This window comes from Apiospora marii (assembly GCF_038362585.1).
Source record: "Apiospora marii strain CBS 49790 chromosome Unknown utg000011l_segment0_segment0, whole genome shotgun sequence".
NCBI lineage: Eukaryota > Fungi > Ascomycota > Sordariomycetes > Amphisphaeriales > Apiosporaceae > Apiospora > Apiospora marii.
Genome location: NW_027117382.1, coordinates 1529105 through 1556423, shown reverse-complemented (window position 1 = coordinate 1556423; position 27319 = coordinate 1529105). Strand labels below are relative to the sequence as shown.

The 27319-nt window shown below is 55.3% G+C and overlaps 1 protein-coding gene across 1 annotated transcript; it reads left to right on the top strand.

Moving 5' to 3' along the window:
- Positions 1–1621: 1621 nt before the first annotated feature.
- Positions 1622–27295, top strand: PG985_013549 (nonribosomal peptide synthase Pes1; the record flags this gene model as incomplete). The annotated part of the gene is made up of 6 exons (XM_066833315.1): positions 1622–3283; positions 3340–3586; positions 3641–4060; positions 4115–17514; positions 17557–27042; positions 27107–27295. 6 exons carry the CDS (start codon positions 1622–1624, stop codon positions 27293–27295), a joined length of 25404 nt encoding a protein of 8467 aa, XP_066678055.1.
- Between the last annotated feature and the right edge of the window lie 24 nt (positions 27296–27319).

Sequence of the window (27319 nt, the reverse complement as noted above, 5' to 3'; positions counted from 1 at the left end):
TTTTGTAGTTTCTGTGGTCAGCCCCCGTTAGTACGGCACGACCCACGAGCCTGCATATATCGGGCTCCATCTTTTGTGTATTCTTTTTTCTTTTTATAGCTTCAATTGCTGCCTGCAACGTTGACGGCATGCGGCTAAAACACCTGACATCCACCTTCTTTTTACCGGCTATTGACGGTGGCTTGCCCGGTTAGGTTGTTCAGCCCTCAAGCGAGGAAAAAACACATAGGAGCGAGCTTAACCCCGATTTGTCCACCCCGGGGAGGAGCCACCACACCCTGCCGCCTGCATCGACGTTGAGCTGCGGCGTATTACATGACATTTTCAAAAAAATAGAAAACTTGTTTTGCAGTGGCGTTGTCAGCACGTGTGAAGATAGATTGGCTGACCTGGCCACTGGCGTCATTGTACATGGTATAATCGGCTGCCACTTGCGCCTGGGAGATTGGGAAGCCTCATGTGAAAACCGATACCGATCATCCGGGGCGAAATTGTCATGACTGGCCACTGCACCAACACCTCTATCGCCGATCCCTTCCTGCGTTGCTTCAGCTTCCGGGGACCCAGAGGACCCAGGCGGGCCAATTCCATACGCTGTAAGTGCCCGTGGACCGTACAGGATACCTCGCTTCCGGGCTCGACTACATCGGCCCTATACTCCTGAAGGGGAAGGAAAAGCGAGCATAGCACAAACAAATGCGCGCATCATCATATAGCATCTTGGCAGAGGTCAGCTGAAAATACGTCTGGACAAATGGTCTCGAATCGTTGTTGCCCCTGGTCCCATCGGGCTGGGAACAGGGAAGAGATTTTCCGCTGCGGGCAGATTCCCACTAAAGTACCGAATCTGGGGTTAGAGAAACGTCTCGATCCGAGGCATCTGTGGCCGCCCTTGGTCGAACCATGCATACATACACACACAAACACACAGTTCCATGCCTTCCCATGACGGAGTCGGATGCCCGGCTTACAGGTTCTGCTAGAAGGAGGGTGGGATTCTGGCTTTGTCTGCCCCTTTTGGGTGCTCAGTTCGTATAGAGCATCTGCATATGACCGTTCGATTATGTAACCGAGTGCAACCGTGACTTTGTTCGAGAAACAGATTGCAGCTGCCTATTGTTACTTGACCTTGCATTAATCTCCGCCTGTTTCTCCTTCCCCTGGCTACCCACAGAAGTCTGGACCAAACGATCATCATCAGACCTTGCTGAGCTGGGACGACCTCGACTTCTTATTGATATCTCCCCGAGGACGATCAGCTTCATTATCAACCCGACATAGTCAACGTTCTTGCTCGAAGAATCCCCACCTCAGGATTACCTGCTTGTTACACACAATACATATCACTCCACCCGAGCAATCTCATCCTCACTAGCATACAGCTTATTGCCCAACCTGCAGTGTTCCTGCACGACGTCTCGCAGTTTGTTTTCGAACAACCAAGGAAACTACCCGGCTCTGCGTTTCTTTCACGTCTTCGGAAGATCCCTCATTTCTATTCATCATAATATTGCAACAATATGTAAGTCATGCCATGACAGACACACAGCCACTGCAGCTTACGCACACGACTGACCCCCCGGCTAGTCCCGACACTCGCTACTCAAACTACCTAGCAATAATGGGAGTCTCTAGCGATACAAACTACCTGACAGCGGAGAAGACGCCCGCTATGAACGCGGAGAAGTCTCCAGGGAAGGCCAGGCTGCGGGCCAGGTCGAGCGCCAGTGCCCAAGAGCAATTTGGGGCGTCCGCAATTGCGAGTCTGGGGCAGCAAATCCACGAGGTGTGGTCGAAAGCCCTAGGCATCCCGATGGAACTAATCAGCCAAACACAATCGTTCGCCAGTCTCGGAGGAGACTCCGTGGCCGCCATGAAAGTCGCGTCCTTGTTGGGGCGGGCCGGCATCAAAGTGCTGGTCAGGGATGTCATGCGCGGCTCAACCATTCAGGGGCTCACATCAGCCGCCAAGCAGGTGGCAGCACCAGCCACAGCCGCCGCCTCACCTTCACCACAGCAGCCACAACCCCAACCAGAACCACATTCGTTGAAGGAAGTCGCGCCTGCCGAGACAATCGAGACCAAAATCAACAATCTGAAGATTGCGGATGAGCGCCATGATCGTCTCGATCATCTTTCGTTCAAACATGGCGCTGACACCGAAGTGGAAGATATGTACCCCTGCACGCCAACGCAGCTGGGCATTCTCATTGCCCAGGCAAAGACGCCTGGCGCCTACATGATGCGAATCCTGTTCGAGCTCTCCACCTCCAAACCAAATGGCAGGATCGACGTGAGACGCCTCCAGGAATCATGGCAAGCAGTCGTAGACCGTCATGCTGCACTGCGCACTGTATTCGTTGAAGGCAACACGGCCGAGTCACCATTTGAGCAAATTGTCCTGCGGCGTGTCAAGGCGGACTTTCGAGCTCTGCGCATCATGACCGACGATGCCAGTGAGGAGCGTCTCCAGTTCCTCGGTGACCACGGCCACACGTTGGTCGAGTTTGGCGAACTAGGCCACCGCCTGACTGTCATTGCCACGCCGTCCGGCAAGCATTACGCCCGATTGGACATCAGCCACGCCATCACCGACGGTGGATCGCTCGACATCATGATCCGAGATCTGAAGCTTGCGTACGATGGCAAGCTGCCCTCTGGGTCTGGGCCGGTATACCGTTCGTTTATTGACAACATCCTCCATCAGCCCTCTTCCCGCGGTCTACAGTACTGGGCCGAGTATCTTCGCGGCGCAGAAGCTTGCCAGTTCCCCACTCTCCTCGACGGGGACATGTCTGCTTCTCCAGAGAGTGATCTAATGTCTCAACAAGTCAATCTCTCGTCTCTCATACAAGACATCCCCGATTTCTGCCGCCGCCATGAGATTACCCTTTTCCATCTGTTCCAGGTGTCCTGGGCCGTCGTCCTGCGCACCTACCTGAACAAAGACGATGTCTGTTTCGGATACACAGCGTCAGGTCGCGATGCCCCAATCGATTCTATCGAGTCTATCACAGGGGCCTTCGTGAGCACCATGTTGTGCCGGGTCCAGTTTGACCAGTCAAAATCGGTCATGTCACTCCTCAAGGAAGTAGCTGACAACACCACCGAGAGCCTGGACTTTCAACATTTTTCTCTTGCCGATATCCAAAAGGCCGCCCAACTTCCCAAAGATCTTGTTTTCAATACTGTAATAGGTTTCCAGAACGCACTGTCGTTGGACTCGGATGACTCCCAAGCCGGCCTTGGAGTTAAAGAGCTTAACGTGTACTCCCCTACAGAGGTATGCAAGAAATCGCTGAGGGTTCTTCACTTGCGGTAGCTAATTCTCGAAAACAGTACGACATAGCTGTTGTGGTCGACACGGCATCCGATGCTCCGTCAGTGCAGCTGGACTATTGGACCCACCGAATATCACCGGCGCAGGCCGAGATACTAGCCGACACACTTGCCCAAGTTATAACGGCCGTGGTTTCTCATAGCGATTGCAAGATTGGGCAACTGGATGTTGTTTCGGCAAATCAATATCAGAAAATGGTAGACTGGAATATCGAGTCGACTTCAAAACACAGTAGGTTCTCCCAAGGTACGTCGACCATACATGGCATTTTCCAAGAACGGGCATCATTATGTCCTATAGCACCTGCCGTGGAAGCCCATGATGGGCAACTAACTTATAGGGAACTCGATACACTGTCAACACTACTATCTCACCACTTGTTATCTGTTGGCGTGAAGCCTGAGACTTTTGTGCCCTACTGCTTTTCCAAGTCACTGTACACCGTCGTGGCTGTTCTCGGAATCCTGAAAGCAGGGGGTGCCGCCGTCCCGCTAGACCCCAACCACCCCTCGGATCGCCTGAACACCATCCTTGATGACACAACAGCCACTGTCATCATCACGTCCCCGGAGCACCAACACTTGTTCCAGCACAGGAAAACAGCGGTGGTGCCTGTCGATGGCGGATTTCTCGACAGTCTCCCAGAAGTCTCGGACGTACCGTGTGCCGAGGTAGGGGTTGATTCTGCGGCATTGGTGGTGTATACATCGGGCAGCACTGGTGAGATATATCCAAACATAATCATAATCGAAATCTCTGGCTAACCTGGAAAAGGCGTCCCTAAGGGAGTCGTATCGGCCCACCGAGCGATAGCAACGAACTGCCAGGCCTATGGTACCGCGCTGCAGATGAACGAGAAATCCCGCGTCCTGCAATTTGCTGCCCATACTTTCGATGCCAGCATATTCGACATGTTTGCTGCCCTTCTACTCGGAGGTTGTGTGTGTATTCCATCTGAAGAGGACAGGATGAACGACTTGGCCGGCTTTATCAAGCGCACACGCTGCAACTGGGCTCTTGCCACCTCGACCGTCATGAGCATGATCACACCACAGCAGGTACCAAGCCTCGAGGTCCTTGTGTTGGGAGGAGAGCCACTGTCCCGTGCCGTACTTGAGGTATGGGCACCATTTGTCGCCGTTTTCAACGCCTATGGTCCAGCCGAGAGTGCTATCATGTCGACATGCTCACCGAAACTCACCGCCAATTCTCAACCATCTTTGATAGGAAAAGCTATGACGGGGCCTGTTTGGATCACGAGCACATCGGACCACGATAGGCTGATGCCCATTGGGTGCATTGGAGAAATTAGCGTCCAAGGCCCAGGAGTGTCGCGTGGCTATCTCAACGCACTCGAGAAGACCTCGGAGGTGTTTTTCGCCAGGCCGACATGGTCCCACGAGGCATTTGAGCCGTACTCGCGACTTTACCGCACAGGCGATCTGGGCCGCCTCAACAGCGACGGCTTGTTGGAGATACTGGGTCGGAAGGATAACCAAGTCAAGCTACGTGGTCAGCGGCTGGAACTGGGTGAGGTGGAGTACCAGATCGCATCCCACGCACAGGTCAAGCAATGCATGGTCGTCAAGGGGTACAAGGGTCTCTGCAAGGAGCGCCTTGTGGGTCTTGTATCTCTTCATGGAGAGGCCAAGCCCATAGGCACCCAGATACAATTCGCAGAGGACGACTGTGACAGTGCTACAGCTCAGGTCGTCTCCGAGATTCGCCAGAAGCTGGCAAATGCGCTACCCACATACATGATCCCTACACTTTGGGCCGTCTTGCAGGAGCTGCCCATCACGACCTCGGGCAAGGTCTATACCAAGGGTCTCCAGCAGTGGGTTGATGGGATGAGCCCCGAAGACTTCATTCGAGTGTCTCGGTCATCCATGGAAGCGCGAAGCGAAGAAGAGGAAGAGGCAAAGAAGAAGATGTCGGAGACCGAACGGAAGATCCAAAAGGTTTGGGCTCGCGTACTCAACCTTCCCATCGATGCAATCGCTCGGTCAAGTACATTCCTGTCGGTGGGAGGAGACTCGGTATCAGCCATGCGCGTCATGTCGCTTTGCAGAGCGGAAAAGCTTTTGGTCACTGTCCAAGACGTACTGCGTGACCAGACACTTTCTAGCCTGGCAACCTGTGCCAAGAACCTTGGTTTCTCTTCGACATCTGACCAACTCGAGGAGATATACGACACTCCTGTTGAGATGAGCCCGATTCAGAGTCTTTTCTTCGCTACCCAGGGCGCGTCAAACCGATGGAACCAGAGCTTCATGCTAGAGTTGCGGAGGCCTATCCCTTTTGACCGCCTCCATGAGGCACTTCAATCTCTTGTTAAGCGCCATTCCATGTTGCGTGCCCGGTTCCACAAGTCATCTGATGGAACGTGGACGCAACAGATCTCAAAGCCAAATGATGATCTGATTCATCAATCTTTTACCTTCGACAAGGCTAATCTGTCGGATGATGCGTCAATGAAGCAACACGCAAACATGGTTCAGGGCCGACTCAACATTCGAGATGGACCTGTTTTCACAGCAACCCTCATGATCCAGGGCGAGAACCAGTATCTTTACATGGTTGCCCATCACCTGGTCATAGACCTTGTTTCCTGGCGGATCATCATTCAAGACCTAGAAGATACACTGTCAGGCACTACACTCAGCAATACCCTCACAACACCCTACCTGCAGATCACGAAAGAGCGTGCTGCCAAGTCGGATAAAGCAGTTACAAACGAGGATCAGAGCCGACACTTGCATCCCACCGTGGACTGGAGCTACTGGGACTTCACGGAAAACCTCAATCTTGAACAAGACAGTCGTCAGCTTAGCTTTTCGCTGGATCAACATGTATCGGGTCTTGTTCTCGGTGCCTGTAACAACACACTGAGGACAGAACCAACCGATTTGTTCGTTGCAGCTATTCTCAATTCGTTCGCTGAGGTGTTCACGGACCGTGACGTACCTGCTGTCTTCGTCGAAGGTCATGGACGAGACCACGAAGCCTTCCATGAAATGGATGCGACTGGCACTGTTGGATGGTTCACATCCATTTGGCCTTTATCCGTTCCCATTACGTGGGCCGGTCAGCATGTAGACCTCATGCAGACAATTCGAGCTACCAAGGACACAAGGAGGCGCCAAGAGGGACCCGGCAAAGGCTACTTGGATACTGCCATGGCTCAAGCATCCCCGAAAGACCTGTCAATGGAAGTGATGTTCAACTATGAAGGGCAATATCAGCAGCTCGAAAGCTCAGACGGCTTGTTCCGAATGCTGCCCCTCCCAGCCCCTGATTTCGCAGCCGATGTCAAGCGAATGGCTTTGTTTGAGATCACGACGGCAGTCAAGGGCGGCCAAGTGGTGTTTGACTTCCTCTTCAACTCCAAGTCGGGCCGTCAAGATCAGATTGGCGAGTGGGTCAAGAAGGTTGAACTTACCTTGACCAAACTCGCCGCCGAGGCGTCAGCCATGACGAAGATGTACAGCTTGACAGACTTTCCTCTCCTGCAGCTTGACTACGATAACCTGGCAACATTTATTAGCGCCCTGGAGTCCCGACTGGCACCTCTGCGCCCACGGGATAGCCCGTTGGAGATTGAAGAAGCCTATCCCTGCACAGGCATCCAGGAAGGCCTGTTGCTAGCGCAAGAGAAGCAGTCGGGCAATTATGCAGTCCATGAGACACTCGAGGTCGTATCAGGTGCAGGAACGCCCATCGACGTGTTGCGCTTACGCGAAGCTTGGATGCAAGTCGTCAACCGCCACCCGGTGTTGCGGACCGTCTTCGTCGACCACCCGACCAGTACCGGATACCACGTGCAGGTGGTGCTGCCTCGAGTGGTCCCGGAAATCAACATCTCTACATCCCAGTCGGTCGACGAAGCCCTCGTGTTGTGGAGGGGTTTGGGGAAGAACGACTATCCCTCCGGGCAACTCCTGCACCGTTTCAACATTTGCAGTACAGCTGGAGGTCGGGCCCTGGTTAGATTCGACTTCAGCCATTGCATACTTGATGCGCAATCTTGCCATATCCTATTCAGGGACCTGAGTCGGGCTTACGCTGAAGGGCTTGATCTTAGCAGAAGCGTGCCTCGGTTCAGCCAGGTTCTGCAGTATATGCAGGGGCGTGGCCAGAAGCCAGGCTTGGAGTTCTGGGAGGCCGAACTTACTGGTGCAGAGTCATGCTGCCTCCCAACTCTTTCCGACACGCCCGACGAAAATGCTCTCGAGATACAACCTCTTGAACTCGGAATTTCCGCCGACATCGTTCATGCCTTTTGCAAGCAGCATAGCGTGAGCCCCTTTGCGATCCTTCAGGTGGCCTGGGCCAGGGTGCTCAGCGCCTACACCTCGATGGAGAAGGTGTCCTTCGGGTACCTCACATCCGGACGCAATGCACCAATCGATGGGATTGAGGACGTTGCCGGCGTTCTGGTCAACATGCTCGTTGCCCATACCAAGGTTGACTATGGCGTAGCCGCAATCGATGCGGTGAAGGCCATGCACAACAGGCTGACCGAAAGCCTGGATCACCAGTACTGCTCCTTGACGGAAATCCAACATGCTTTGGAGCTTGGTGGTCAGCCACTGTTCAACACTGTCATTGATTTCCAACGAACCCGCGAGGAGGAGGACTCCCATACGTCCATATCTCTGCGGCCACTGGAGTTCCATGATCCTACCGAGTTCGCACTCACGCTGCATTTTGAGCTCAACCAGAAGTCGTTTTCTGCGTACATGGCTCACTGGACATCGGCTTTAAGCCCATCCTACGCCCAGAACATCGGAGAGGCTCTCGTGCTCGCCCTACAGACTATCATGGCCCAACCAGACGTTAAAATCGGCAGTATTGATCTCATTGGGCACGAGACGCTGCACAAGTACATCGACATCAACACCCCGGCGCCTGTTCCCAAGTCCGAGTGCCTTCATGACACATTCAGGCGACGAGTGCAGATGATGCCAACTGCCCCCGCCGTCTTCTCGACCAACATGAGTCTCACTTATGCCGAGTTGGATATCCTTTCTACCAAGCTAGCGAACGAGCTCTTGGGCATGGACGTGGGCCCCGAGACCAATGTGGTGCTGTGCTTCGAGAAGTCGGCCTGGACGATCGTGTCCATGATGGCGGTTTGGAAGGCCGGTGGCTGCGTCGTCGCCCTGGACCCTTCGCATCCCGAGTCCCGCCTACGGGGTATAGCCGTCGATGTGGATGCCCGTATAGGACTGGTCTCACCGGCGACCATTGACAAGTGCCGTGACAGCCTCGACGCCCAAGTCAGGTTCATCGTTGTGGATTCTATGAACATGAGTGCCATGATCGACGACCGTCCCAATGTCACGTCCGTGCAGCCGCACAATGCGGCTTATATCAATTTCACCAGTGGAACCACTGGCAAGCCAAAGGGCGTGGTCATCGAGCACCAAGCCATCGCGAGTAATGTGGAGCCCTTGACCAAAGCGGCAGATATCAACAACACGACTCGAGTGCTGCAGTTCTCATCCTATGCATGGGACGCCTTTTACTGTGAGACCATTATGCCCCTCATGTCTGGTGGATGTATCTGCGTCGCCAGCGACAGCGAGAGGTCTTACGATACAGCCGAGTTCATAAGACGGGCCAATTGCACATGGGCCCTGTTCACCCCGTCTTTCGCGAGACTCCTGACACCATCCGACGTCCCGAATCTCCGCACCCTACTATTGGGTGGCGAGGCAATGTCCGCCGACGACGTGGCGACCTGGTCAGACTCGGTGGTTCTCAAAAACGCGTATGGGCCATGTGAATGCTCCATTGTTGCCCTTATGCATCCCAGGATCGACGCGGCTCGCAGCGGGTCAAACCTGGGACATCGCTTGGGCCAAACGCTTTGGGTCGTCGACCCAAGAAATCCGCAAAGACTTGCGCCAGTGGGCTCGCCGGGTGAGCTACTCTTGGGCGGACCTCCTGTAGCGCGAGGGTATATCAACGACCCCGCCAAGACTGCAGCGGCATTCATCTCAGATCCCGCATGGTTCACTTCCAACAGCATACTGAACCAGCAAGGCTTCACTTCTAGGTTTTATTGCACGGGCGATCTCGTGCGTCTCAATGCAGATAGGACCCTCAACTTCCTCGGGCGCAAGGATGGCGATCAGGTGAAGCTGCGCGGCCAGCGGATGGAGCTTGGCGAGGTTGAGCAGTGCATCATGACCAACATGTCCACCTTGAAGCAAGTGGCGGCCGCCGTGATCTCCCGTTCGGGCCAGGCCGGTGATAGACAACTTGTCGCCTTCATCAATACGTCCGACTCCACCGACCTGACAAGCAAGCCGCAGACACTACCTATGTCGGACGATTTGCTCAAGAGCCTTCAGGCGTTGGCGGCGGCAATGGCGACCAAAGTCCCCTCTTTCATGATACCCTCCATGTTCATACCGGTGAATCGCATACCTCTAAGTGCGTCGACGAAGATCGATCGAAAAGCTCTGATTGATCTGGCCTGTCATATTCCCGAGTCTAGTGTTGCCCGCTATGCGCTGACTGGCCTTTCCGAGGCTTGTCCCCCAACAACACCCATGGAGCTGATACTACATGGCCTCTTTGTTACATCATTGGGTGTGGAGCCTGCATCCCTCTCGATTGCCGACAACTTCTTCCACCGTGGCGGCGACTCAATCAAGGCCATTCGGCTCGTAGCCGCGGCGCGACAGGCAAATGTCCACATGACTGTGGTGGACGTATTCAACCACCCCACCGTCCAGGAGCTGGGCAATGTGGCTTCCTTCATCAACGCCCAACCCGACGATCCCGAGCGCAATGACAATCATGATATCTTCGTCAAAGAAATCAAGGCCGAGGTCACCAAGGTGGCAGTCGAAGCGCACAAGATGAAGGCCGGCCAGATCCAGGATGTGTATCCCTGCACCGAGCTGCAAGACGCCATGTTGTCGATCACTTTGGGTCACCCCGGTGCCTATGTTCTGCAGTTCGTGACCTCCATCTCCGAAGATGCGGATATTGAGGCGTACATCGACGCATGGAAGGCTGTACGAAGAAACAATGATATCTTGCGGACGAGAATCGTCAGCGCATTGGGGAAGCGCTACCAGGTGGTGTACAACGACCGGATGGACATTAAGAGCGGGGAGTCCCTTCAGGAGTATCTCTCGGCCGACAAGAAGAAGCCAATGGCATATGGAGATGCACTGGCGCGCTTTGCACTAATCGCCGAGGAAGACAAGCAATACTTGGTCTGCACCACGCATCATTCGATCTACGACGGGTGGTCTGTCTCGCTCATCATGGACCAGCTTTCGCAGGCTTACCAGTGGAAGCCGCTGCAGAAGCCGCCTCCCTTCTCGGAATATGCGTGGCATGTCTACGATCAAGATCGAGTTGCGGCGGAAAAGTTCTGGTCTGCCGAGTTGGCGGGCGCGACGACTTGCGACTACCCTCATTTGCCGTCGCCTACTTACCAGGCCGACGCCCGTTTCAGCACAGATCGCACGATGGATTTACGACAGGGGAGCCAATCGGACATACCACTAGCAGCCATCATTAAATCCGCTTGGGCGCTACTGCTGGGACAGTACACCGGCATCCGGGATGTCGTCTTTGCGACAACCAACGCCGGTCGCAACTTGGCTTTGCCGGGCATTGCGGATATGATTGGCCCCACCATCGCCACAGTACCTGTGCGGGTGCGCTTCGACCCAGCCGATCGGATCAAGGATATGGTCGCCAAGGTACATCAGCGGTCTCTCTCCATGGTCCCCTATGAGTACCTCGGTCTGCAGAACATCCGGCACCTCGACGCCTCTTGCGAAGCCGCTTGTCAATTGCGCAGCTTGCTGGTCGTTCAACCTGGAGACCTGGACGACGCCGACATATTGGACATCCCGGGTGTCGAGAATGTCCCCGTCGACACGGGCAACTTCTTCACACAGCCCTTGGTGCTGGAGTGTACCTTGGGAAGTAACAAGGTGAAGCTGTCGGCAACCTATGACGACCACGTCTTAAGCTCTGCCGAGGTGGAACGCTTGCTTGCGCAGCTCGAGCACTTCATTCGTCAACTGTGCAAGGACGTGGACACAGCTGTGGGCGAAATGGACCTCGTGTGCCCCGAAGATAAACTCGATTTGGGCACATGGAATGCCGAGCAGCCGCCAAAGATCAACAAGTGTGTCTGGGACGCCGTTGCGAGACAGACGCAAGAATCACCATCTGACCTCGCCATCTCGTCCTGGGATGGTGAGATGACCTACGAGGAACTCGACAAGCACTCGACTCGCCTCGCCGCCCATCTTTGTAATTCATTTGGGGTGAGATGCGAGACGCTTGTCCCGTTGTCTTTCGAGAAGTCGGCCTGGGCGATCGTGGCGATGCTGGCGGTTGTGAAAGCTGGGGGTGCGTTCGTCTTCCTCGACGACAAGTTACCGGCCGCTCGACAGCGGTTCGTGGTATCGTCAACAAAATCGCGTTTCATTCTCAGTTCCGCCAAGAACCTTGCCAGCTGGAACCATACTCAATGGCGCAGCGTCGAGGTCAGTAGAGACGCATTAAGTCAGTTGCCGGACCAGCCGGCACCTACGCCGAGCTATCAGCCCGACAGCATGTTGTATGCCATCTACACGTCGGGCAGTACCGGAGCACCCAAAGGCTGCGTCGTGGAGCATGCGGCATTCTTGAGCAGTGTGGACAGCTACACCAAGCTCCTGCAGATGGGCCCAGGTACCCGTGCCCTTCTATTTTCGTCTTTCGCATTTGACGTCAGTTTGATGGAGTCCCTTGCAGTCCTTACGGTGGGCGGCTGCATCTGTATCGCCAGCGAGCAAGCATACGAGGCAGGAGTCGCCAGCATGATCCAAGAGGCCAAGCCTAATTGGGCATCCCTCACGCCTTCGGTGGCCAGACTCGTGCAGCCACAAGACGTGCCGACTCTGAAGACCCTGGCGCTTGTAGGCGAGCCGTTAAGCCAAGAGGATGTGAAGACGTGGGCCGCAAACCTGCAGCTAATGAACGGATATGGCCCGACGGAATGCGCAGTCCTGTGTCTCATCAACTCCAACGTGACGATTGACACCAAAGCCACCAACACCGGGTTCGGCAGCGGCGGACTTACCTGGATCGTGGATCCCAATAACGCCAATATTCTTATGCCAATCGGTTGTCCCGGCGAGCTCCTCATGCAAGGCCCCATTCTTGCGCGTGGCTACCTCGACCTACCCGAGGAGACGGCGTCTGCCTTTGTCACCGGCCTAAAGTGGTCGACCCAAGGTCGCTTTTACAAGACTGGCGACATTGTGCGATATAGCCCCGACGGATCAATCCAGTGCTTCGGGCGCAAGGACCAGCAGGTCAAGGTGCGCGGACAGAGAGTGGAGTTGGGCGAGATCGAAGAGAATATCGACACCCTCGGCGCTGTCAGCCAGTCGTGCGTCGTGTTCCCCAAGTCGGGACCGTTCCAGAAGAAGGTCGTCGCCGTCGTCGTGCTCGACGAGTTTGCCGCGCGGGACGACGCCCCGTTACAGCTCATATCCGCCACGCAGCAGAAGTTCGCGGGAATATTGGTCAACCAGATGCGCGATGCCTTGTCAGAGAACCTGCCGAGCTACATGGTTCCGGAAGCCTGGATCCTCGTCACGGCCCTTTCAATCTCACTCTCTGGTAAGAGGGACCGGTCCGCCATCGCTCGATGGGTAACCGAAATCGAGCCCAAGCAGCAGGAACAGATCGACAACTTACTTGCCCCTAGCACCATCGAGTTCGCGAAGACCGACGACGAGAAGAAGTTGCATGCCATTGTGACCGAAGTACTCAACATTGACCCTATGCGGGCGGGCATCAACCAGTCGTTCATGAGCTTGGGCGGTGACTCCATTAGTGCGATGCGCTTAATTGCCAAGTGCAGAAGCCAAGGCATCGCATTAAGCCTCAAGAAGTTGATGAGCAGAGCCAGTTTGTCGCAGTTGGCGACTCAAATGAGCGCAGAAACTGCGAGCCAAAAGGCGACTGCTCAGATTGTCTCTGACGACTTTGGGAAGCCATTCGATCTTACCCCGATTCAACAACATTATGTGGATCTCCATGCCCAATGTCCACCTCCTGATCTGGACACGGAGTTTACTGGCCGACGTCGCTTCCACCAGAGCTTCTTCATGAAGCTGACACAGACAGTCAGCCCGTCAGATGTCACCGTGGCCATCCGAGGCCTTGTTGAGAGACACCCTATGCTGCAAGCCACGTTCGGGCAAGACTTGAAAGGAAAATGGCAACAGACGGTCGGTAGGGTACTCAGCGCGGTCGACTGCATCTGGGTTAGCGATGCCCACACCTTGGAAGAGGCCTACGCGACACTCGCCTCTGCCAACAGCCTGGATGTGGTCAACGGGCCCGTCTTCCGCGCGGTCTTCTTCTCCAACCATATCGAAGGCCAGGGGCAGCTGCTCTTCCTGACAGCACATCATCTCGTAATTGACTTGGTGTCGTGGAGGATCGTGCTGGAGGAGCTGGAACAGAACCTTCGGGGACAGCCCCTGCCTGAGCTGACGGGTATGAGCTTCCAGTCGTGGACGAAGCTCCAAGCAGACCACGCCCGACTCCATCTTGATCCGCGAAAAGCTCTGCCGTTTAACCTACAACCCAGTAACCTGTCTTACTGGGGCATCAAGACACCTGCTGAGAACACTTACGGCATGACTAAGACCATGAGCTTTGACCTGACCAAAGACTTGACCTCCATGCTGATTGGACAATGTCATGACGTTCTTCGTACCGATGTGGTAGATGTGCTACTAGCGTCTGCATTCTGGGCCTTCAGCGACATCTTCAGGGATCGGGATAGCCCCACGATGTTTGTCGAAGGACATGGTCGAGAGCCCTGGGATGAAACCGTCGACATTGGCTCGACTGTCGGATGGTTCACTGCGCTATGCCCCGTCCAAGTGTCTACGAAGCCCCAAGGCCCTCTTCTTGGTACTCTGCGGGAGGTCAAGGACGTACGTCGCAGTATCCCTCAGAACGGATGGGCGTACTTCGCTTCGAGATACCTGAATGCCGAAGGCCAGACTCCTCTCCAGAACGACTTGACGGCGGAGATCATCTTCAACTATGCCGGACAGTTCCAACAATTGGAGGGTGACGATCAACTGCTTGTTGAGTTCAACGGTGAGCTTCCAGCAGACGCCGCCGAGGTTGGCCCCGATACGCCGCGGTTCGCTTTGATCGAAGTATCCGCCGTTATTCGCAATGGCCAATTGCACATGTCCTTCATCTTGAATGACCGGATGAAGCACATCGAGTGCCTCGATAAATGGGTGCTTTCGGTGCAACACACACTCGAGGATCTGATCAACAGCCTCTGCGGCCAGGGGCAAGTCCCGGTGCCGACATTGAGCGACTTCCCACTCTTGCGCACCACCCATGACAAGCTTGACGCGCAGATTGCCGAAGTGTGCAGCCGACTTGGTGCTTCGGACTGGACCGAAATAGAGGACATGTTCCCTTGCTCTCCACTCCAGACTGCAATGCTGCTCAACAGCTCCATGGACGCTGAGCAATATCGCACATGCGTGATCTTCAACATGCTGTCTCCTGTCACGATCAGCGCCAAGGACCTGAGCACTGGTTGGACCAAGGTTGTTGCCCGTCACCCCTCATTGCGGACGGTCTTCATTGAGACCCAGACATCCAACGGGGCGTTCGATCAAGTCATCTTTAAGAACCTGCGTCCGCAGATCAACATCCTTGAGGAACATGGCGAGTCCGCCCTCGCTGCTTTGAAGGATCGAGCCCCGGCAGACTGGTCGAGTGGATCCCCACATGTTTTGACGGTTATCCCAACATCAGCTGGAGTACTGTGCAAGCTTGAGATCAGCCATGCCCTGATGGATGGTGCATCGATGGACTTGCTCTTCGGCGACCTCGTTGCCGCTTTGGAAGACACTCTGACCGACGAACCGAGTCCATCTTACCACGGTTATATCGCCTATCTTCAGGAAAAGGACCCGAAAGACGCCTTGGCCCACTGGATGAGCTATCTCAAGGGCGTGACTCCCTGCCTCGTATCTCCAATCAATTCTGAGGCGCAGTCCGGTGAGGTAAAAGAGGTGCCTTCTGTCGATGTCCCTGTCGCCGATGGGACTGCACAAGCCCTCGACAGCTTCGTCAACACCCACGGAGTCACTCACGCCTCGGTGATCCAGGCCGCCTGGGCAATGGTCTTGCGCTGCTACACCCAGTCCGAAGACGTCTCGTTCGGATACGCAGTCGCAGGCCGCAATCTGCCTCTCGAAGGCATCGAAAAGACGGTTGGCCCGTTCATCAACGTCCTGCCGTGTCGGCTCGACATGAGCGACGATACGATGGGTATTCGTAGCTTGGCCGACACGGTTCAGCGCGACTTTTTCGAAAGCCTCCCCTTCCAGCACACGTCGCTCGCCGAGATGCAACATGAGCTACAGCTCCCCACTCGCGCGTTGTTCGACACGGTGGTGTCCATCCAGCGGTTTGACGATTCGACCATGAGCTCCCCCAGCGGACTTCAGATGAACCTCTTGCACAGCCGCGACCCGACAGAGTTCACTTTGACTCTCAATGCTGCTTACTCGGCAGACAATCTGGGGTTTGTGGTGAGATACTCTCCGCAAAACGGCGTCTCAAGCTCCAGGGCGGAGAGTATTGCGCACACCTTCCAAGCAGCTCTGGGCGCACTTCTCAGCAACCCCGATCAGCCACTTCGGGAAGCTGATCTGCTGAGTAGCCATGACCGGGCTATTATTGATCAACGGAATGCCCATACGCCAGCAGCCGTCAACCAGTGTATCCCAGAAAGCATCAGGCAATGTGCACTCTCTCAGCCCTGTGCCCCTGCGGTATCCGCGTGGGACGGAGAACTATCCTACCAAGAGCTGGATAAGTACACCGATCGTCTCGCCGGGCATATGATGCGCATGGGCGTCAAAGCTGGGACCATTTTGCCCTTCTGTTTCGAGAAAACGCTTTGGACGACTGTGGCGATCTTGTCCATCCTCAAGTCGGGCGCTGCATTCCTCCCCTTGAACATTAACGACCCTGAAGAGCGCGTCAGATCTCTGCTGCAAGAATGTGGTGCGCATTTGGTCCTTACTTCTCCTACCCAAGCTCGAAGATTTGATGGTGTTGCGGATACCCTCGTTATTTCCGAGTCTTTCGTCAAGGCATTACCAGCGGACAAAGATGAGGAGCTACCCAAACTCGACCCAACTAGCGTCGCGTACATTCTATTCACGTCAGGCTCTACTGGTAAGCCCAAGGGGGTGGTTATTGAGCACCGATCCCTTGCCAGTAACATTGCCGAACACGCGCCCGGTCTCGGCCTGAACAGCACGACGCGTGCTCTTCAATTCGCGTCATACTCTTTCGATGCCTCCATCACAGAAACGCTGGCCACGTTGGTGTCAGGAGGCTGCGTCTGCGTCCCGTCGGAGGAGGAAAAGAAGACCGACATTGAAGGCGCAATGCGACGCATGAGAGTCAACTTCTCGATGCTCACGCCTTCCGTGGTACAGCTCTTGTCGCCCGAGAACCTCCCGTCTCTGGAGACACTGGCACTCGTGGGAGAGGCTGTACCAAAGAGCTTGATTGTGAAATGGTCTGATAAACTCAATCTTCTTGTCGGCTACGGGCCGACCGAAACGGCAGTGTTTGCTTCGATTGGAAAATTACAGAACCCGAATGACGCTGGGTTGATTGGCAAAGCTATTGGCACTCAGACATGGGTGGTTGACCCCACCAACCACGACCTGCTGGCGCCCATCGGCTCACTGGGCGAGCTCGTTCTTAGCGGCCCCGCGCTAGCCAGGGGCTACCTAAACAGCCCCGACAAGACGGAAGAGGCCTTCAAGCCCACGCCGGCCTGGTCCACCACCCCTGGGGCAATTGATCGCATCTACAAGACCGGCGATCTGGTATACTACCGCGACGATGGCAACCTCATGTACGCCGGCCGCAAGGATGGCCAAGTCAAGATCCACGGCCAGCGCATGGAAGTCGGCGAGGTCGAGCACCAGATCCTCGAGTGCCTGCCGGCGCATTCGGAGGCGACTGTCGCTGTACTGAAATCCGACAAGACATCGGTACAGCGCTTGGTGGCCTTCATCAGTATCCCGGACATTGACAAGAGCCATGCATCATCTCCGCAGCTTGCGGTCTTTTCTGACAGTCTGAGAGACAATCTCTCCAGATTACAGAAAGATTTGTCGGAAAGAGTCTCGACTTATATGGTGCCCTCCCTGTACATCCCCATGACATCCTTGCCAAAGTCCGCCGCTGGCAAAGCCGACCGCAAAGCCATGCTGCTGGTCGCCGAGTCCCTCTCCCAGGAACAGGTCGATATGTACTCTCTACGGGGATCCGGTGGAATACAAGTCTCGACCGAGGCCGAGAAGTTCGTGCAAGGAGTCTGGGCCGCCATACTAGGAATCCCCACCGAGTCTATCTCGTCAGATGACCATTTCTTCAAGCTGGGAGGCGACTCGTTATCCGCGATGAGAGTCGCATCGCGAATGCGCAGTGAGAACGTCTACATTTCTGTTACTGAGCTATTCTCGCATCCAGTGCTCTACGTGCTGGCCGCACTGGTGGAGACCAAGACAGGAACAGCGCAAGCCGAACCCGAAGGCGAGGTGGCACCCTTCGAGCTTTTGACAAACAAACGAAGTGTCATCGACAAGGTGGAAATGGTCAATGGAATGCTTACACATACTATTGAAGATGCTTATCCAGCAACACCCCTCCAGGAGGCGCTGATTGCCATCACACAGACAAGCGACACTGCCTATGTCAATCGCATGGCCTTCCATATTCCTTCACATATCGATATGGTACGGTTTAAACAGGCCTGGGAGGCCGTTTATGCTGTAACGCCCATCCTTCGCACGGCGCTCGTCAATACGGAGCTGAACGGCACCTGCCAAGTCGTATACAAGCGACCTCTATCTTGGTCCGAGACCGAATGCAGCCTGGCAAGCTACCTAGAGAAGGACTCTCAAGTGTCCATTTCGGAAGGCGATGTTCTTACCCGATATGCCATTATCTATGATGGGCCCGCGAACTGGTTCGTTTGGACTGCTCATCATGCGGCATACGACGGCTGGTCGGCCAGCATGCTCTTCGACTTGGTGCAAGCAGCCTATGAGACTGGTGCACCTACTCGAACGCCCCCTTACAGCAACTTCATACGATATATCTCCAACTCGAACGTCAATGACAGCGATGAGTACTGGAGAACCTCTCTGGATGGTTATACTCGAACCGACTTCCCACCAATCCCGCACCCAGACTACCGAGCCAGCAGTGATCAATCAGTATCCCATTCCATCGAACTACCAGCAGCCAGACAAAATAGCGATATTACCCAAGCTACCATAGTTCGAGCCGCTTGGGCGTTGGTGGTCGGAAAGCTGAGCGGAACCACTGATGTCGTGTTCGGGATGACGCAGAACGGGCGCAACACACCTGTCGCAGGCATCGAACAAATTCTGGGACCAACTATCGCCACTGTCCCCGTGAGGGTCCAGCTCGGCAACTCAACGACTATATCCAAGTACCTTCAAGAGATTCAGCAGCAAGCTGCCGATTCAATCCCGTTTGAGCAAGCCGGGCTCCAGAACATTCGCACCCTCAGCCAAGGGGCAGAAGATGCTTGCGAATTCAACAACCTGCTCGTCATCCAGCCAAAGGGTGAGTCGGAGGACAAGCCGTGGCTGGTGCCCGTGTCCGGGGAGCTGACCAAGTTTGACAATTTCCCACTCAGTATCGAGTGCGCCATCGGCAACGAGGGTCATGTGGAGCTTCTGGCACATATCGACTCGCACCTGCTCTCCAAGTTCCAGGTGGAGCGCATCCTCTTTCAATTCAGGCATGTTATCCGTCAACTTACTGAAGCCAAATCTGAGAGTCTGCTGTCCGATGTGGACTTCTTCACCCCAGAGGACCGCGTTACCATCTGCGATCAATGGAATGCTGTTATCCCTGACACGGTTGAGGCGTCCCTGCACGATATGTTCGAGTTGAATGTCCATGAACACCCAGACAAGCAAGCAATTCACTCTTGGGATGCCTCGATGACGTATGCTGAGCTGGATTCGCTGTCAACACATCTCGCTTACAAGCTCATCGACGCTTGCATCAGTCCTGGGGATATTGTTCCACTATGCTTCGAGAAGTCGGCATGGGCTGTAGTTTCCATGCTGGCAGTGATGAAATCCGGGGCTACATTTGTGTCAATTGACCCCGAGCACCCAGAGAACCGCCGACAGGACATTGTTCATCAGACCAGCGCCAAAGTCATGTTGGCTTCTGAAACAGCCCCAGCTCTATCGGTCGGGCAAACTCTGGTCGTCTCTGCCGAAACACTATCAAGCTACCAACGAGCTACAGAGACGACTCAACTGCCTCCCAAGGATCCCAGCAGACTTGCCTACATCATCTTCACCAGTGGCAGCACTGGCCGGAGCAAGGGAGTCATGATGTCGCACCGAGCAGTCTGCTCCAGCGCCCAGATGCTAGATTTGGAGGGCATCGGCTTTACACGTGCCTCCAGAGTCTACCAGTTCCCCTCTTATGTCTTTGACGCATCAATCTACAACATCTTTGCGACCCTGACCGTGGGGGCCACATTGGTGGTGCCTTCTGACGAAGACAAACTCGGTGCCAATTTTGCGAAGTCCATGAGGGACGCTGAAGTTACACTCGCAATTATGACGCCGACCGTCAGTCGATTGATTCAACCGGAAGATGTCCCAACATTACGCACTCTCAAGCTCGGAGGCGATGCCGTCTTCCAAGAGGATGTCGACAAGTGGGCCTCGAAGGTCCGGATGGTGCAAGGTTACGGCCCGGCCGAAGCCACGGTATTCGTCACATGGACGGAAATACCACCCCAGGGCACTCCCCATAATGTTGGGCCTCCCAGAAGAGCCCGGCTCTGGGTGGTGGATCCTGACAACCATGACAAGTTGACTCCTATTGGCATGGTTGGCGAGATGCTGATAGAAGGACCTATACTGGCCAACGGATACCTGAATGACGAAGAAAAGACTGCTGCGGCGTTCATTACAGGCCCAGCTTGGTGCCACGGCGAGCCACGGAGGTTCTACAAGACGGGTGATTTGGTTCGCTATGCAGACGATGGTTCGTTCCTGTTCATCGGTCGCAAGGATGCCCAAGTCAAGATCAATGGCCAAAGGGTTGAGATGGGCGAGATCGAGAACCATCTGTTCAATATGTTGCCGTCGTCTCAGTCCGTCGCAATTGTTCCGCAAGCTGGTCCCTGCAAGAATACCCTCATAGCCCTCGTGGCCGGCACTGCCGCAGATTCCGTGAAGAGACTTGAGTTCATCGAAGATGCTTCAGTGAAAGAGGCTATGAGCAAGGCCGTCACTGAAGTGCGCGAAGCCATGCCTTCGCGGGTTCCCAAGTACATGGTCCCGCGCATTTGGTTTGCGATCAGCAGGCTTCCTCTCACTTCGTCTGGGAAGGTCGACCGCAAGACTCTCCAGCACTGGCTGGAGGAGCTTGACCTTGACGTCGCGCGAGTTGAAGCGCTTTCTCTCAAGCACGACGCTGCCGCCACGATACCCACGACGAAGACAGAGAGTATTGTACAGCAAGCCATTGGCCGGGTTCTCAACCTGACACCAGAGGACATCCCCCTGGACAAGACCTTCATGGCCTTGGGAGGTGACTCAATTACAGGGATGCAGCTGGTGTCCCGACTTCAATCGTCTGGTATCGTGTTGAGCGTGAGGCAGCTGCTCCAGAGCCATACGATCAGGCACCTGGCCTCGCTTGCGCAGCCCGAAGGTCAGCGGGCAGAGCTCGCCGACGAGGTGATCGGTGTTCCGTTTGACTTGTCACCGATTCAGACAATGCTCATTGACACCATCTGCCCAGACACCATGGAACCCCGGCGGTTTAACCAGAGCTTCCTCGTCCGCCTGAGCCGCAAGATGGATGCCGCAAAACTGCGAGATGCTTTCTCCTACCTGGTGTCTCGGCATTCCATGCTGAGGGCGCGTTTTGAGAGAAAATCAGATGGTCAATGGGCCCAGACAATCATGCCTCATTCCGACGATGCGTGCAGAATCTCCTTTCACGGAGCCACTTCTGATCTCGGTCAAATCATGGCGGACAACCAAAGTGGCCTGGATGTTTTCCATGGGCCAGTGTTCGCAGCTGACATCTGCACCGACCAAGACGGAAAACAAGTTTTGTTCATGGTCGCGCACCATCTCGCCGTTGATCTTGTGTCGTGGCGAATAATCCTAAGCGACCTCGAAGAGTATTTGACAGAAGACGGCTTTAAAGAGACAAGCAAGCCGTTGTCGTTCCAGACCTGGCTGTCTTTGCAGCAAAAGAAAGCGGAGGAAATCCGACCCGAAACTGCGCTCCCGTTTACCCCACCACAAGCGCCCCTGAATTACTGGGGACCGCCCACTGAAGCCAATACCTTTAGCGCTGTAGAGGAACACTCATTTACACTCACTGCTGAGCTGACATCACAGCTCCTGACAAACTGCAGTCAAGTACTGGGCACAGATACCGTTGATATCCTCATCGGTGCTTTAACCCATGCTTTCTCACACACCTTCCGGGATCGGGACCTGCCAAGCATCTTTACGGAATACCACGGTCGCGAATCCTGGGATGATTCGATTGACATCTTGTCCACCGTGGGGTGGTTCACCACCCTGGCCCCTGTGCATATTGCCAGCCATCACGACGATGGTGTCAAGCCTTTCGTCAGGAAGGTGAAGGACTGCCGCCGCAACACTCCGATGAATGGGTGGTCCTACTTCGCCTCCCGCTTTTTGAATCCTGAAGGGAGAAAGCGTTTCGGCCAGAGCGGGCCCATGGAAATCACGTTGAACTTCGTCGGGCAGTACCAGCAACTTGAACGAGCCGAGGGGCTCTTCGAGATGGTGCCTCGCGACGAGTTCGGCGCAGACACCCTCGATGTCAGCCCAGATCTAGAGCGTTCGTCGATATTCGAGATCTCGTCGGGCGTGATGAATGGCCGCTTGAATTTCTCAATGATGTGGCCGCGCAGTCTTCGCAATCAAAGCCAGATACGACAATGGCTAGCAAGCACCGAACATTCTCTAGTGGAAGCCATCAAGGACCTGCAAGGTCACGGTAGAGAGTTGACTGTCAGCGACTTCCCTCTCCTGTCCATGGCCGATGAGGAGTTCGTCAGCTTTGTTGCAGACTCCCTGCCAAAACATCATATCGCCGTAGGGGACGTTGAAGATATCTACCCGGCCACACCACTCCAGGAGGCCTTGATGATGTCTCGCAGTATTGACTCGGAACTGTACACAGTCCACGCCATTTACCAACTCAGCTGCAACGATAGCCAAAGCGTGGATACTGAGAAGCTCAAGGCCGCCTGGAACTCTGTCGTTAACCGCCATCAGAGTTTGAGGACCGTGTTCGTCGCTGTTGTCTCCGATTACAGTGCCCTCAATCAAGTTGTACTGAAGACGATGCCCAACACGACAGTGGAGCTAACCTGCGACACTGATGTGCAAGCTCTGGAGATGCTCGAGAAGTCGAAGACACTCAATCCTAGTCTCGCATGGGAAGTCACAGCGCCAGCACAACTTATCATTTGTCATGCTACAGATTCGAGCACCACTTACTGCAAGATTGCTATCAATCATGCGGTCGGTGATGGTGCATCTAACGGCATTCTAATTCGAGACATGGAGCTGGCCTATGAAGGCCTCCTCTCCGCGGAGTGCGGCCCACTTTACAGTCAATATGTCGCATATCTCCAGAGCCGGGATAGGCAAGCCAGCCTTGATTACTGGGGCGAATACCTGGGTGGCCTTGAACCCTGCATGGTCAACGGCGACGTACGCTCGGGGGATGTCAAGGAGCTTCGTGATCTTGAACTGGAGATCCCACATCCTGACCAATTGAGAGCCTTCTCCGCCGCGAGATCGGTCACGCTTGCCAACGTCTTCCAGGCGGCGTGGGCACTGCTACTTCGCAACTTCGCCGGGACAGACCAAGTCTGCTACGGTTATCTCAACGCCGGTCGCGACTCCCCCGTCGACGGGATTGGCGATGCGGTCGGTCTTTTCGTCAATATGCTCGTGAGCCGTGTTGACTTCACGGACGAGCTCACCACGGCCATTTTAGTCAAGCAGGTCCACAACGACTACATCGACGCCCTCGACAATCAGAACTGCTCACTGGCCGACATGCAACGACTCGCCGGCCAACCACTATTTAACAGCATCATGTCCTACCAGGTCGCCTCATCCGCACCCGAGGAGTCCTCTGGGAGTCTCAACTTCAACCAAGTCAGCGCTCATGACCCCACTGAGTACCCCCTGAGCCTCAGCGTCGCGGTGTCCGACAAGTCAATCTTCGTCACGCTCAGCTACTATACGGATATGGTCTCGGACTTCCAAGCCCAGAGCATGGCGACCAGCTTCGAGAAAGCACTTGGTGGCTTCACCGAGGCCACATTAGATCTGCCGGCGCGCAACATACCTATCCTTGGTGATGCTAACATCTCTACGATCCAACAGTGGAATGCAGCTGAACCACAAGCGGTGCAAGGCTGTATTCACCAAATTTTCGAGGACCAAGTCAAGGCTCACCCCGACGCCATGGCCGTATGCTCAACTGAGATCAGCTGGACGTACGGTCAGCTCGATGTGCTCTCGACTCGTCTGGCACACCGCCTCGCCATCCTTGGCATTGGACCCGGCACCAAGGTCCCTTACTGCTTCACTGCCTCTCCGTGGACTGTCGTGGTCATGATGGCTATTCTCAAATCCGGGGGAGCTTGCGTGGCTTTGGACCCCAAACACCCCATCGACCGCTTGCACAACATTATCGATGACGTTGATGCTGATATTGTCATCACATCGTCTCGTCACGCACCCAAGTTCCTCCCTGTAGCGGCGGTACTGGCGCTTGGTCCGGAGGAAATCACCCGCATTGGCAAGACAGCGCCGAGGAGGCTCAGTCCATTGCCAATCTCTCAGCCAAACGATGTTGCCGTGGTCCAATTCACTAGCGGCAGTACAGGCAAACCCAAGGGAATCTTACTTGAGCACCAGTCGCTATGCACCAGTGCATCCTACTACGGCGCAGCCATGGGGTACGGTCCCGGCTCGCGCGTGATCCAATTCTCCTCTTATACTTTCGACGTCAGCCTCAGCGACATCTTTTTCTCTCTGATGAGGGGTGGGGCTGTCTGCGTACCCACCGAAGACGAGAAGCTCAACAACCTAGATGACTTCATCAACAGACTGGACGTCAACACGGCCGATTTGACGCCGTCGGTCCTTGAGGCCACTTTATACCCTGAGGCAGTTCCGACACTCAAAACAATATGCCTGGGAGGAGAAGCAGTCAAACAAGACAACCTCGAAGTCTGGGCCGACCATGTGGCCCTGCACAATTACTACGGCCCCTCCGAATGCTCCGTCGCCTGTGTCGGGCGGTCCAATCTCAAGTCCACCGACCAGGCCGCTAATATCGGAGTCGGATGCGGCGCTCTGACATGGGTGGTCGAGGCGTCCAATGCGAACAAGCTCGTACCTCTTGGGACTGTCGGCGAGCTTGTGCTCGAAGGTCCTGTTCTCGCCAGGGGCTACCTGAAAATGGCCGACAAGACCGCCGAAGCCTTCCTAGACAAGGTGACCTGGCCCGGCTTCAATGAATCCAAGCGTCTGTACCGAACGGGTGATCTTGTAAGGTACAACCCGGACGGTACCCTGACCTGCCTCGGAAGGAAGGATACGCAAGTAAAGATTCGGGGCCAACGTGTTGAGACTGGCGGTATCGAGCACCACGCCAGCCTCTGCTGTCCACCTTCCATCTCCCAGATTGCGGTAGAGGCCGTGACCTTGCCGGGGCGGAGTGGCTTGGCACTGGCCATGTTCCTCGCAGTCGGCTCCGAGCCAGATGCCTGTATGGAAACCGGGTTCCCCCCAGAGCTCCACGCGACGCTCTGCAACATCAAGAGCGGATTGACCGCATCACTACCCTCGTACATGATGCCGTCCATCTTCGTGCCCCTTCGCGAGATCCCACTAAGCCTCGCGGGAAAACGCGACCGGCGCGCTCTCCAAGATCTCGTGGCGGCTCTGCCGACTGAGATGATTCGCATATTCTCTCTCGCCGATGATGTCGCCACCAAGCGCGAGCCATCGACGGCAATTGAAAGCAACCTACGCGGGGTCTGGTCCAAGGTACTCCGCGTGAAAGAGACGGATATCGGGGTTGACGACAGCTTTTTCAAGCTGGGCGGCGACTCCATCTCGGCCATGCGACTTGCGACCGCTGCAACCAAGAGCGGCCTGCAGGTCTCGGTACTGGACATCCTGACACACAAGACTATCTCGAAAATCGCGGCGCTGGCTGAAACCAAGGTGGATGAAGCCTACGCGACCCAGAGTGTTACCAGCTCCGAGCGTAGCGGTGAGACATTGGGCAAGTCGTCTTTCTTGGACGAGATGCCCGCTCCTTTCGACCCGAACGAGGTAGAGGTCATCTTACCCACGACCAGCTCCCAGAAGGAGCTGCTTCAGGCCTGCAAGGCCAGTCCCAGCTCCGGCTACTACAACATTTCTCAAATTATCGAAGTTCTCCCGCAGCAAGTGGGAGGGCGCAATGTAGATACCGAGTTGCTCCATGGAGCTTGGCAACAGGTCGTCGACCGTCATCCTGCCCTTCGCACTGTTTTCATTGATAGCATGAGACAGGTCGTCCTCAAGGATCACATTGCTAAGGTCTCCCACATTGACGTAGAAGAGTCGGAGGACCTGCAAAATCACCCAGGGCACGCGCCGGTCTGGACCGAACTCAGCCCAATGCACCAAGTCACCATTGCCAAGACGCCGTCTGGCAGAGTCCTGTGTCGCATGGACATACACCACGCCATCACCGACGGATTCTCTCTGATGACCATGTTCGAGGAGCTGGCCAGTGCATACTCCGGGAACCTCGATTTCGGACCCGGCCCATCGCTCCAGGACTACGTCGTCCAGGTCGAATCATTAGACCGCAAGCTCTCGACCGCTTACTGGAAGGCCGAAATGGATGCTGTCCAACCTTCGCCCTTCCCAGCCTCCAAACCCATCACGGATGGCAGTACGGTTGCGCGTACCGACTTACGGGAGCTACACTGTCAGATCAATAGCGATAAGCTGCTCGACTTCTGCCAGGCCAACGAGACGACGGTGCCCTCCTTGGTGTACGCTGCTTGGGGTCTAGTCCTCCAAGCCATGTGCCCGTATGACGGCGCCGCCACCAACGGCGGCCAAGATACCGTCTTCGCCTACCTTTCTAGCGCCCGCGCCATCATCCCCTCCGAGGCCCTGGGCTTCCTCGTCAATATCGTGCCCCAGCGCATCCGTGCGTCGGAGCTGGAGACGGCGTCGCTGCCGCGCTTTGTGCGCAATATCCACTCGTCCGTCTTGGACGCGCTGCCGCACTCGCACATTGCGCCCTCGGAGCTGGGGCTGAAGATCAGCACCCTGGTCAACATGCGCAAGTTTGACGATGAGGACATACTCGCCGCTTTTCATGGCGATGATGCCAATGACGACCAAGACGGTCGCGATACTGCTGCTGGTACGGGTGCTAAGCGCCAACAGCAGCAGCACCAGATTACATTTGAGGCTTTCTCTTCGCCTGACCCCATGGCTGTAAGTTGATCTACCCATTTTCCATATTCATTTGATGTCCTTTTTCTGATTGCTACTCCTACAGTACGATGTCGTGGTCGCGGTCTCGGAACTGGGCGGCGGGGCGCTGGATGTCACGCTCTCGTTCTGGGGCTCGGTCGTGGACGAGCGGGACGCCCGGCGGGCGCTAGATTGCTTGAAGCGCGTGCTGGGGCTGATGGGGGAGGAGGATGGGATGACTTGTGCGGAGGTTGTGGGTCAATTGGCTGGTTGATGGATACACATGTGTCACGTCTCT